At 43.5% G+C, this 14107-nt stretch overlaps 1 protein-coding gene across 3 annotated transcripts in view; it reads right to left on the bottom strand.

Annotated features, from left to right (window-relative positions):
• Positions 1-14107, bottom strand: part of LOC135220839 (delta(24)-sterol reductase-like) — a 242130-nt gene that overhangs the window by 76709 nt on the left and 151314 nt on the right. For all 3 annotated transcript variants that reach the window (XM_064258399.1, XM_064258398.1, XM_064258400.1), the window contains one exon: positions 5028-5152. In XM_064258399.1, the coding sequence (XP_064114469.1) occupies positions 5028-5152 (125 nt within the window). The remainder of the gene's footprint in view (positions 1-5027; positions 5153-14107) is intronic.

Below are 14107 nucleotides of genomic sequence, written 5' to 3'. Positions count from 1 at the left end.
TCTCACCTTGTATACTACGCAGGCGTTGCCAGATCTCACAGATTCCTTTCTTACAATCTCCAACTCTATTATGCGTTTACCAGCTGCGCTTGGAAATATCCTAGTGTTAAGACCAAAGGTTTGTTCCGCATATGAACAATTAAAACTTTCAAAATTTTATTTTTTCTCCGTACGATTTACAAATGTTTGGTGAAAATGGCGCCCGGCTGGCTGGGGGATGGGGGGAGGAGAGACAGAAACCCTCTGAGGAAACCAAAAGCGCAGGAAAGAGATTAATTGTGCCACAATACATCAACTTACTGCTGGCAAATGGCAGATTTTAAAATAAACATGAGGATTTTGCAAACAAATAAGTAATAAGTCAAGAATGTAATAAAAGGAGAGATAAAATAATTTTTCACAAGGAAGCCGTTTAAACAAACAATCGAAGGCACGCAGAAGCTGAATGATTTTGTTAATCTTTTATGCTAAAGTTTATTGTGAAAAGATTTGTTCTTTCATTTACTATTTTGTTAATAGTATTGTTCAACTAGACTAGACTGTGTCATTTGGCGCACCGAACACTGGCTCAATTACGACTTTTTTCTTTTTTTCTATATTGCATTGGATTGTTTTCATATTTCATCGTTACGTTAAATTTACTGTGAAATTCCATTTTTGTGTGAATTGTTATCGCTTTTACATGCATACAATAATATTTTAACTCTCTCTTCTCCTTCTCTCCTGAACATATCAACACTTCCTCATTCAGTCTCAAGTCAGCTGGGCGTGATGTAGCCGCGGTTACGTATGATTTTATACATCTTTTATGCTAAATCTTATATTGAAAACTAAATTGTATATTAAATGCTTTATACTTTTATTTATTTTGTCGATTACAGTTATCATTAAACTATATATTGTAAATGAAAAAAAAAATATTACAGTTTTTCTCTTAGGACGCAGTAGGCCATCGATTACAAGAGTATAAACCAGATAATCAGTCAGTTTGAAGTACGAGCATTTGTTCGACAAACGATACAAAATTTTCTCAAAAATTTTGTTCAAAAAATGGAAAGTCAGACATAAGAAATGTTCGACAAACAAGGTACCATTGTATACATAATATTACAGTTTTTTTTTTTTTTTATTGAAACTTATTGGGCAACGACCTTAACACTGACTGATAAGTTGAAGTTACTGAAATAGTAAATGAGGTTAGCCTAACTTCTTTGCCAAATATTTTAAAATCTTAGAGATACTGCTTTTATATATTTTTGCTATAATAACTCCAATAAGTAATTATTGATTTTATTTTATGTACCAACTAATGTAGCCTATATGCTACATAGTACTAACCTTAACCTGGTGCTTGGGAACTGCCAGGGTAATCAAAGGTTATGAAATATGTAGAAATATTTGTACAGTATGGATATCAATTTAGTTTTGTCTTAACTGAATTAAGAAGCATTTGTGAGTCAAGCCTTCAAGACAATGTTATTGCAGTGATTGTGAGTTAATATTTTAATGCATTAACTATTTTATGAATATGACCCATTGATCATGTTTCTTTACATCTATGGACAAGTACTTGTGGCGATGTTGGCCTTGGTTAATTTGAAGTGTTTGTGGCCTATACATACAGTAAAAGGTGTAGCTAGCACTAAGTAGTTTTCATTAAACACTTGATCCTTTTATCACTACTGGGCTACTATTTTGCAGGACCTTTCCCATGCAGCAATCATGTATTGAAGGGACCCTGATAGAGTCCACTCAACCCCATCTGAAGTGTCTCTACCTTCCAGGGGGTAGTGATTTATCTTGGACTTCTATACTGCCTTGGCTCAATAAGATCATGCAGACTTCCCTAATATGAAAATTCTGCTTGGTGTACTTACTATACTGCCCGCTAACAATGATACAATTACCTTCGCTCATCAGCTCATGCAGGCTTCCCTAATAGGGAATTCAGCTTGCTGTACTTTCTGTACCGACAGGCAGTGATGATATGACTGCCTTGGCTCAATCAGTTCATGCAGGTGTCCCTGATAAAACAATTCTGCTTGATGTACTTTCTATACTGCCAGGCAGTGATGTTTTAACTGCCTACTCTTTTCAATTCTTGCAGGTTTCCATAATAGGCAATTCCGCTTACTGTACTTCTGTCTATACTGCCAGGCAGTGGTGATATGACTGCCTTGGCTCATCAGTTCATGCAGACTTCCCAGATGGGAAAATTCCACTTGCAGTACTTTCAGAATTCTGGAAGGAAATCATGAACAGTACCAAGGATGACCCCAAGAGAGTGTAGCTCCTTTGACGACTCCCTTGCTACTGAGCATCAGCATAGAAGTGCTATCCATAAATTCCCAGGAGGAATTCCAGTCTGTCCTGGATATGGAATTGGGCGTGATATGTAAAAATTTCTTATCCTTAGGTCATGGGAACAGAGTGATAAAAAACCTAATCCCAAAAGGAAGTTGTATCAGTAGTCTGGATCAGAATGGATAATAAGAGACAGCTATGTACTCACTCCCAGAGCTCTGACTGGTAACAATTAAGATCAGCTTGGAAAATAAAATTTCAAATCAGAATGTAATATGCGTGCCAGTATATGCCCCTAAGAATGATACCAAAACCCTTGGTGAGACACCTCAGTGTGCATCCTTTCACCAGATGGAAAGTACCTCACTAATGAAAGGAAAACTTATTGAGGTTGAACATATAGAATTTCAAGACAGAGAGGCCTTTCCCAATACTGAATGGTGCTTGGTCCCCACAACTGGAATTCAGAAACCATTGAAGCAGTCGGTTATCCTGCCCAACCATATGGCAATGAAAGCCAAATAGAAGCCACCATATTAATGAAAGCCACAGAAGCAACCTTTCGCCAGTTTGATGGAAAATACGTACAGTACAACAACAATTTTACAGAACCAGTACCTAAAAAAAGGTTTTTTCTATGTCAAAACCTGTTTTACATATTTATGCACATTTCACAATTTAATAACACAGATATGAAGCCACTGGCCACTGTAACTAATGTACTTCACCTAACACCATTCTGTGAAAAATATACTCTATGCACATAAGTCATCTCCAATGACACTTCCTTAATGTTTTAACCTCTAGAAAACTTGAACCAGATTCATTAATTTTTTTTAAATCTTATTTTAATAGTTTTCAAATCTGATGATAATCTCCTGGTATTTGCTTCTAGATCATAACATAAAAATGACTTACAATTATTCATATACCTTCCCACACATCCATGCTCCTCACCATAGGAAGTATCTTTTACTATAATTTTCTTATGCTAACATCTTCACATTTCCTTGAGATTCTATGCATGTGGTGCCCCCAATCACAGCTTGTCCTCACTCTCTAGAGATTCAACTATTATACAAGACTCCTGACTGCTCTCTCTCCAGAACATAACCAATACTAGCTTTACTACCATCAGGGCCCCTTTTTTGCATAACTATCGACAGTATTATATCAAAACTTCAACCCATAATTCTGGCTGGCTGCTCTTCTTGAAGACAACTACCAATCTATGACACTCAAGACCTCATCTCCCCAAAGAGAACAAATACAATCCTCTGAGTTCAGTGGATGAGCTGTTCTTACAAAAAGAGCACTGGTTAGTCATAAATGGCAACTTGCAGGACCAGCTCTATTCTTGTCCCTGTCAACACCTAGGTTCCCTTCCCTCCAGTAGACAGACTTGCAGACATTAACAGTGCAGTATGATTGTTTGTTTGTATGGTGTTTTTACGTTGGATGGAACCAGTGGTTATTCAGCAACGGGACCAACGGCTTTAAGTGACTTCCGAACCACGTCAAGAGTGAAATTCTATCACCAGAAATACACATCTCTCACTCCTCAATGGAATGGCCGAGAATCGAACTCGCGACCACCGAGGTGGGACGCCAACACCATACGCCACTGAGGCGCTTAACAGTGCAGTATGACAATCCTCTTTAGCTCCCTTCTATATACTAAAAGCATTTTTTCTCAAAAACTTTTGTTGTCTATGCAAATCAGTGCCTTGCTCTGAGGCCTTTAATCCCCTCACCTCCACTTTCACTGGGTATATACATCAGTGTCCTAAACGAAACCTATATGTAGTACATAAAAGCGAGAGCAGGGGAAGGAACATAAGGTTACCAGCTCACTAAGAGAGGTTCCTGTCAACTCTTAGCCATTACTTCAGGTTAACCCAGGAACTATGTAAGGTAATGGTTTGTATATAAGAGACATATTTATTTCAAAAATATTGTCATGTTTTTTATTTTCTCTAATGAACTAAGTGAATGTTTCAACTTTGTGAAGAAACTAAAGAGGTTGAAAATGGAGGGCAATTTAAAAATGAAGTGCAGGTGGACAAACTGTGATGATGCACATAACAGAATAACACTATAGGTACACACAAAAATATTGTTAAAGAGAATAAACATAAAATAAGAACGGATTAGAAAAAATGGTGAGAAAAGTGTTGTAAGACTACTAAGGTATAATAAGATGCAAGTTTCAATAAAAAAATAAAAAAACAGGAGTATCAATAACGAAGAAACTTTTACCACCAGGAAAAAAACATATTAAGAAGTTACAGTGGATTTTCAAGAATTTTGTACTCATACACTAATATAAGATGGAATAAAAAGATGCATTTGAAATATGAAGTTTGAGAAAGGGAAAATTACAAGTGAAATTACAAGATTACACTTTCACCTGTACTTGAAAAGATAGGAAAGAGTTGCTGGCAACTGGGAGGGAAATTATATGTTATTATGATGAAGAGAGCTCCTAAAAAGGTGGTGGAAGGAGAGATGTCATTTGAGAAGTTGAGATAAAGGACTGAAATTCCTATTGAACTGAAGGGGAAAAGTACACTTTAGCACTAATTCCTTTCAAAATAAAAGGCTTTTCATGACACTTGTAACTTTCTAAATTTAAATATGATAGTAATTAAAAATACTGCACTTCCAAATTTAGGAAGAGAAAGCTAAATCAACATTTAAAAAAATAAAAATGTTTTCATTACCTATGAGGTCCATGATCATAAATGCGGCATGGGTACACCAATATGGGATAAATATCAAATAGTTCTTCTGACTTATCGATCTGAGCTTCCAACTCATTCATTGGAAGAACTATATCTTGAAATACCTGTAATTTCAAATTGGTTTATATGAATTAACAACTGTGATGACAGTAGTAACAACACAGCCTTATCTTAATAAAAAAATAAAAGGGTTTAAATACATAAGTCTTAAAATATAAAAAACTGAAAAATACAATTTGCTTATGTGATTAATATTACGATACCTACAACAAATTACAGCGCTCTCCTTGTATTTCACAAGAGTACACTTATGGCTACATTTTTCATGCAGTGATATGTATTTCATGGATCTTCCCCTAGCAATATTAAGTATCACAGCCAGATGTGCACAAGGAGACCATGATTCAGCACCATAAGGAAAACAAGATAGCACACATGCATGTAATTGATCTTTGTCCATATCATGAATATTAATATTAAAGAAATTCTGACAAAAAAGAAAGTCTTAGTAGCCTTTCCAATTAGGATAGATTTTTTCCCCTGCAAACTATGAAATTGTGGAAAAATTATAACCATGGGCAGCAAAAAATCACAATTTTTTTAAGCAAATTGTAATTTTCCTAACCTTTACACTAGGAATTACTTTCAGCGTAGCTGGAATTACGGCCGTTAAATTCTTGAACAAGGTGGTTAGGCAGTAAGTACCGGGTGGCAGGCGGGTAGGCCAGCCAGCATGCCCAGATGTAAACACTCCACTTTGCCTTTCGGCCCAGGTTCAGATTGAGGGGTGGCATGAGGTGGGCATATATGTAAAGGAACTCAGGTTTGTATAGGTAGAAAAAATACAATTTACTTTCAGAACTTGTGATTTGTTCCTACACGATATACAAACACTCGGTTCTTTACATAAGGAAGACTCACGGATTGGAGGGAGGAATATGAGTGAGTCTCTGGAGCTGACTGGAGTTCTACACACCTGGGCTACTCCTCCCGGTTGTAAGAGCGAGGAAGAGTGCCCTGCCTCTGAGAACTTGATCGGAGTATAGGAGCTGCATGATCAAGAGTCAGACTTCTGGGCCTTTTCGAAAGGAGTGAGGAATCGTAACTCACCCGAAAATGGGCTGTAAAGAATATTTAGAGTCGGAGGCATTAATGCAAAGTTCTGGGAAGAGTTTGCATTATTGTTAGTCTCCTTCCTCCCCTTGCTAGAGAAAGGAGCGGGATTGCTTCTATGATTCTGATAAGAAACAGAAAGGAAGCTCGATGTGTAAGCTTACCGCATCAATCGCCTGACCAGCCAGTGTAAGTTCGAGCCCTATCCTCAACCCAAAGGAAGAGGAGTGGAAGGACGAGGTGGGGAAGGTGGAGAGGCCAGTCACTATCGCATCCTTCTTACCTCTAGAACTGCACACCATAGGTGAGATGCAACTTGTCTTCTTGAAGGAATCGGGTAAGCAAACACAACCTGCAAGCATCCACCACCGGTCCAAGGAAAGCAGGTTCCAACCAAGGACCTGTGGGCAGGCATGAAGGAAGAGAGATATAAATATAAGACCACCACCGTCAGGGCCTTCGTCAGGAGGGCCCTCTCGCACTGTTCGACGTGGCAGGACACACACCTCGAACTCGACCGAGCATCCCAGATCCTAATTAACAATGGGTACTCGAATAAACTCGTAAACCAAGAAACACGAGCCGCCCTTGACAACTGGTACATGACGGAGGAAGAGAGTAGGAACATTCCACCCCCGGAGGATATCAAACTTTTCTATAAAGCCTTCATGCACCACGGAGGACGAAGCAGCCATGAAGAAAATAATAGAGGAACATCTCCACCCCATGGAGGAAGGAAAGAGAGTGTCCCTCATTATTTACTACAAGAATCGGCGTACGAAGGACCTCCTGATGAAGAACAACCCCTCCCCGCCGGTAGGAGACCCCCTGAAGCAGTCCAACATCGTCTACCGATACGTATGCCCCGCCCAAGGATGCCCTGGGATTTACATCGGCATGACGACGATGCGCCTGTCAAAAAGGATTTCCTGCCACGCCCAGGAGGGCGCCATTAGCCAGCACGCCCTTGTAGTACACCACAGAAACATCACGAGAGACGACATCGTCAGGAATATTAAGATCATCGGGAGAGCACCTGACCCACGATGTCTGCGTCTCCTAGAAGCGCTGCTCATCCTCGAAGAAAAGCCTTCCCTTAATACCACCCAAGAAGCGTTCCTGATACCGACGTGTGTACCAGCGCGCATGAAGCGAACACCGGACATGAGAATAATACCAGGGGTGACGTCGCTCAGGTAGAAGCCAATCAAGAGGCTCCCGGTGATACCCCCCACCTGAGAAGGTCTGCAAGGCTCGTAAACGCCCGCCATATGAGTCGCCTTCCCAGGAACCAATGAAAACCCGACCTGCCGGAGAGGTGCTCTGACCGTACTCAAGAGCTCGCAACACCACGATAAAAGGAGATGGACTCGCCACTGGAATTCAGTCCCTCAGCAGTTATCGCTTGATAATGTCCTGTCGATCAGGAGGAAACGTTGCGTTGGAGAGAGAGAGAGAGAGAGAGAGAGAGAGAGAGAGAGAGAGAGAGAGAAAGAATTGTATAAGTAATAATAAATCAAATGACTCAACCTAATTTTACCATGCCCTTTGGTGCATTGCTCGCCAGTCTAAGCAACAACGAGAAAGCCATCATCAGAAAGATAGAGAAGACTCTTTACAAGATTAATAGTGCTGAAGCAGCAGTCATTTTTAACAAAACATGCCTACGAGAGGGTCTCCTTCCGAGATATAAATATAGTCGTAATTAGGCCTCATCTACCTTCCTGTCTGACATATTCTTCGAAGTGATGAAATGTACCCATTCACTGCCCTATCCAACTGCAGAGAAGTCTCTCACGGTCTCGCAAGGCTCGGAGAAAGATGTGTCATCAGACACTTCTGCAATGGCAGTCTGCAGTGGATAAAGACACCAACACTCCATGATGGGTGTCGATCCTTTGTGGGTACAGCAACATGCCAATAGGACAAACTAATGATGATCTGGATCAACCAATACAAAGTCCACAGCGTAACTCATGACGGTCTTGGACTCTTCAACAGTGGCCGACTGACTGCTCTCAGTGAGCCGTCATGCATCCGAGACGTAGTCACAACAAGACACCCGCCTTTTGAAGGGTTATGCCGAGAACAACCATACAAATCATTTATCTTGTTTGCCACTGATGTTGGAAGACGAGATGATGATTATCTCAAGGCATGCGGCCATCAGACGATAGTCAATTGCCTTCTAGAGACCGAGGTCCCTGATGGCAAGACAGACATTCTCATAGTAGTTGAATTTCAACTAAGGAGAAACAATACTATATGCTAGTGAATGACTAAGGTGAATGCAGACCTACGTCTTCACAGTTGAATCGAGAGAAGTAAACTCTCAAGATTCTGAAATAGAAGAAGTCCCGTCGATGACACCAACCAGTGAAGACGGCTTTAATCCCTGTTGTTTTACAGAGGACTGAAAAAGCTAAACTGAATCAGGAGGACATTTCTATTTACCTTGGAAGCAGAGCTGGCATGGCGTAGAACAGGCGAAGTCTTCCGTTATTCAACTACAATTCGGGGTGAACAAAGAATAATTGCACACCTTACGAATTATGAAATGTATATTTGAAGACAAACTCAGATTGTCTAAAGAATATCATTCTGCGTCATCACAGCGGGAGGTGCAATGACGCGGAAGACTAGGCTACAGACTAGGCTACAGACTCCTGTTACCGTGAGGTAAACAGAAAGATGATAACAAGTCTAGTGAGATATATCTGTCTCAAAATTCTTGCAAAATGCGATGCAGGAGAGATGGTCATACACGTATGCGAGAATTCCAGCCAATCAGAGACCTAAGTCTGTGATTGCCGGGCAGAGGTTTAAATCAGAAGTCAATCTTCGACAGAGAAGAGACAATACCAACCGAAATATCTTGGAGAGCAAGCCATAGTGGCTGAGGCAGGCTGGCAGCGCCACACACCGCCAGCTTTTGCTAAACTTGTCGTCATCCTAAGTTGCCAGGTATTCCATTCCATGAAGGAATGTGTTCGGCTAGAACCATCAAGTGCAAAAAAGATACGCTCAAGCATTTGCATTTTAACCAAAATGGGAGGGATGAAAACCCCCCTATTCGTTGAATGCAAATGCTGTGGTGCTGCTATAAACAATACCACTAGTACCTCAAACTCGAAACCGGTAATCTTGGGAGGCCTGCAAGGCCTTTCCAAGTTGTAGGTCAATTAAGAGAAGACACTATTCGTCTCGGTCACAAACCCGTAGAGTTGACTACAGTTATGTGCCTACTACTCAGACAATTCAACTGATAACAGAAGCATGTTGCAAGAGATATATACGTAGTATATTTGTAGGCTCCTGTACATCGACCTCTTTCATTCTCTCGTGAAGAGAGCGATGGTGAAGCTTTCCCAAAAGAAGACTTCTACAGTGATAACAGGATACCAAAGACTACTAGTTCAAGCTGAACTGGATGTTCCCAAAACAGTAGCACTGGAGAGGCATTCAAACTCTCGGTGCTATCCATCCTGAACGGATTGACGTACGTTTGGTAAGATCCTAGGATTGAACCAAAAACATAGTCTCTCGGGTTCGAATTCCGAGGAATAAACTCCACCGAATTCCTCTTATTTCCTTGTCTCATTATGGTATAACCAAGAAGTAAAGGGAAAAAATGAGAGGAGGATTGACTGTTATTGCCCGTTCTTCTCTGTATCCCATGGGTGACCACATACTGAGGCGATGGACTGTCAGGTCCATCCAGGCCGAGCCCCTCCTGAGACATTCTTCCTTCAGCAGCAGCACTTCCACGGGTAATATCATTGGGAATTCCTGTTGCCCGAGTGTTTGGAAATCTCAGAAAACCAAAGCACCCTTCGAACACTAGAAATTCCAAGGATTTAAAGGCTTAGTGAGACTCCCAAGTTCATAATAACAATTACCAGGAATGTCTGTCTCGACAGTGTTTGGAAATTACAGGAAAACCAAAACACTTTGAGACGCCAGAAAGTCCAAGGAATTCGAGCATTCGGCAAGATTCCCAATTATTGTAGTAACAATTATCAGGAATTCTCGTCTTGCCCACTCTGGACCGTGGTCTTGCCAAAGTGTTTGCAGTTTGTAGAAGACAAAAACAATCGGAGAGTGCTAGAAATTCCAAAGAATTTTATGCACTCAGCGAAACCCCACGAATTTCATCAGACGATCATTGGGTGGTGGCCCTCCTCGATTCCCGCAGAAATCAAGGAGGAATGAGCAAGATCCTTCCTCAACGAAGTGGACGTACGTCCAGTAGGACCCGAAGGTCCCTCCAGGAACGCAGTCCCCCAACGCTGAATCCTACGGAGAGCACTCTGCTGAATCCCTCTCATTCACCTCGCCCCTCCCAGCGTAGCCATAGGAAGAGAGGGAATGGGGAAGAAGACTGGACGCTATCACTAGCAGTCGGAGAAGCGAGTCACGGGCACCTGCGGTGATGGCTGCTCCGAGAGTCTAGGAAAGTGTTACCGTCTGGAGAAAACGCTTTCCCGAGGAGGGTTACGAGACTCTTGTACTGCAGGCAAAACGTCTGCTGCCACTGAGACCAGTCGGTCACTGTGACCATCGTCTGGGTGGGGCTGAGCATGCACCTGACAGGAGAGAGCCGATACCGCCCTCTGACGCGTCCCAGTCCTTGTTGAGGCTGAAACCTCTCAAGAGGACCGAAGGGGGAGCCCACACCAGTCTCTGCATGTGCGGTACAGTGAGACCATCACGTGAACAGCGTCATCATCCTCGCCAAACCAAACTGCCCCCCCCTCTAATCTCTTAAGTGTATAACCTGTCTGGTCCTAAGACCGAACCAGGCACATAGGCTCTCATGGCTGGACTGAGAGAAGCACACTCCTTACAATACCCACTGGTCGCCTCGCTCCTCCCAGTGTATCCCGCTGAGGAGGTTGAAGGGATCTCCCGCTCTGTCTACCGGCAGAACCGATGGATGGAGAGGGCTGCAGGCAATCATCAACTGCGGTGATGACCAGTCTGCAGGTCTGGACTAGCAATCTCCCTGCGGAAAACGCTGGACTGAGGCAGGCAGCGTCGGTCTCTTGCGTCAGGGGAGCTGCTACCAGCCGTGTGGACCGTCCGATCACGTTATGATCGACGGTAGGGTGACTGGTAGCGTCCACCAACCTGGTAAGACCGAGCACCGTCCTCACAGCGCGTCACGGTCCCTGAAACAGCTGAAGCTGTTCCTGGGGACATGGGGGACCTCCTCCCAGTCTCGCCTCGTGTATGGTCAGATGGGACCATCACGTCTACCCTGGATATCGGCTGATCGCTACGCTAGCGATCGTTGGTCTGGCGAGAGTCACCTGGGTAACTCTTACTATCCTTCCGCCCTGTGCCTGCGTCCTGGCAGTGAGCGTACTCGGAGGTCTGGACCCTGGCTGCACGGTCACCAACAGGTGACCGTACACTCGGTGACGCTCACTGGTGAGCAACCGAGGTGGTTCCTGGTCCAGAGGTGGAGCCTCTAGAGCCAGGAGCAGAGGTACCAGCAGTGGCTGGTATTTCTACGGTCCCTGTCTTTCTCTTCCCCATGGGAAGGAGAGATGGGCCCCATTCCTGAAGGAACGGGAGGACCAGCGGAAAGGCCCACCTGTCTCACCGGGACGATGAGACAGACCCTTAGAAGTCTCTGTGCAAGACTTTTTGGGGGGGAGGGGGGGTGGGCGAGACCTCCTCCTTCTTCCTCAGTTGGGGAGCCTTGGAAGGAGAAATGGAGAAGGCAGCAGAAGATGATGACAACACCTTCCTCTTCTTCTTAGCCAACTTCCTCAGGATGGCAAAAGGTTCTCCCATCCAGGATGGGGCTGCGGCGGCTGCCGAAGCAGCAGGCCCCAGCGCGACCTGGGAAGGAGGACCTGACGGAGCAGCAGTGAAGAGAACGCTTCCCCAAGGAGGGTTACGAAACTCTCGTATGGCAGGCGAAGTGTCTGCCACCACCGAGGCCGGTTGGTTGCACGAACATGACCGTCGTCTTAGTGGGGCTGAGTGGAGAGATCCGATACCATCCTTCGATTCGTCCAAGTCCTCGTTGAGAGCCGATACCATCCTTTGATTCGTCTGAGTCCTCTTTGAGGCCGAAACCTCTGCATGGACGGTCCTGCGGGACTGTCACGTCAACCCTGGGAACCGAGCAATCGACTTGCTCCTTTCTTCCACCCCGTGCTCGAGTCATGACTGTGAGCGCATGACTGTGAGCGGACTCAGCGTCAACGACTCTGGATGCATGCACATCTGAAGATTACGTGCACTTGGGGACTCGCGAATGAGCACCCGACACAGAACTAATCTTAGGGACAGAACCTCTAGGACTAGCAGCAGAAGTGCGAACAGAAGTTTACGCTTCTACGGCTCCCGACACACTAGGCCCTGGGGACAGCGTGACAGTTTCCGTACCTTTGGGAATGGGAAAGCCAGCGGAAGACCCAACCGCCTCCTCAGTTGAGGAGACAGACCCTTAGAAGTCCCGTGACAAGACTTCTTAGGGGGGTAGACTACCTTCTCCTTTTACAGAAAGGGCCCTTAGAAGTTGAAGGGGTGGAGACTGATGAAAATATGATGATCTCGAAGAGGAGGATGACGACACTTGACAAACTATCTTCCTCTATGATTCCTCCAAATTCTGCGAGACTTCTACCTTCAGAAATAGTTAATCATCACAGAGCAGTGGCAAAAGCTTCGTCCAGTGACAACTCTAGGGTAGTATTGGTAAATGAATATGATTACCAGCAGGGGATCAGTACACACACTCAAGGATCAGTATCACAACGTGCTACAAGTCATAGGTACAATTCCAAGGTTAGGATAACCAATATGAAGAGCTATCCAAACAATACTGCTGGAAACACAATCACCACTGTTAGCCTGTAAAATAAAGAAAAATGATTTAAAGTAATAAGGATACTCCTCTCGCATCCAAGGGCACCCCAAACACCAACATCCTACGCCACCTCTTCTACCCTCATCCGACAGCTAGTGAAAGGATGAAGGAGAAGAGAAATTACCAGAAAAAACAAAACAAAGGACAAACCTCTGAAGTTCCCCTTGGTAATTCCCAAAGCATAGGCATAATTTCGGATGAATACGTGTCTTGTTACACACACTCAAGGATCAATATCACTCACATTAAATATATGTCTCATCCTCACGTTAAATACATATCTCGTCCTCACGTTAAGGGCGGGTATGTAAATAATAAAGATGTTGCCATACCTTTGCCAGTGACCTTTAACACAAAGTAGAAAGGCAGCTATAAGGCTATCACAAAAAGTGGGTTTGTATATTAATTGAATTTCATATTAATACCAAACACAGTACATTTAAAAAACAAAAATAAACAAGAAAGATCCCACTGGAAAATGATCAACGACCAGTCAGCAAGAGCTCACCAACACACATCTTCATCGAAAGACAGCCGAAGGCAAAGTGGAGTGTTTACATCCGGGCCGGCCGGCCTACCCGCCTGCCACGCTGTAGTTACTGCCTAACCACCTTGTTCAAGAATTTAACAGCTGTAATTCCAGCTACGCCGAAAGTAATTCCTTAAGTAAAGGACAGACGGTTTGTATATTGTGTAGGAACAATTATGAATTTTTCATTAATTTGCCATTCTTGTGAAAAACCCTTTTCTGGGCTCAGCCGTGTCGCTCCGTGAAATGTGTCCTCTTTAGCACTATTTCTAGTAAAATATTGCTATGATACCAGAGAACTGCTAAATTGGACATGTCAGAAGTCTCTGACTCGCTCACCTAAATAAAAGGTGTCGGTATAGAACTGGGGCGAGTGTTAAACACTACCACAGCAACCCCTCCAATTAGCCTTTTCCTCATCAAAAGACCCTGAAAACGGGGAGCCGACCTATAGGTCACACCCAGCTACCCTGTTGAAGGGGACTGCAGCGGCATTCTTATCGATAGCCTCCCAGCGTTACACGCTTGTTT

The sequence above is a fragment of the Macrobrachium nipponense genome, chromosome 2 (genome assembly GCF_015104395.2).
Source record: "Macrobrachium nipponense isolate FS-2020 chromosome 2, ASM1510439v2, whole genome shotgun sequence".
Taxonomy (NCBI): Eukaryota; Metazoa; Arthropoda; class Malacostraca; order Decapoda; family Palaemonidae; genus Macrobrachium; species Macrobrachium nipponense.
This window is presented reverse-complemented; position numbering and strand designations above follow the sequence as displayed.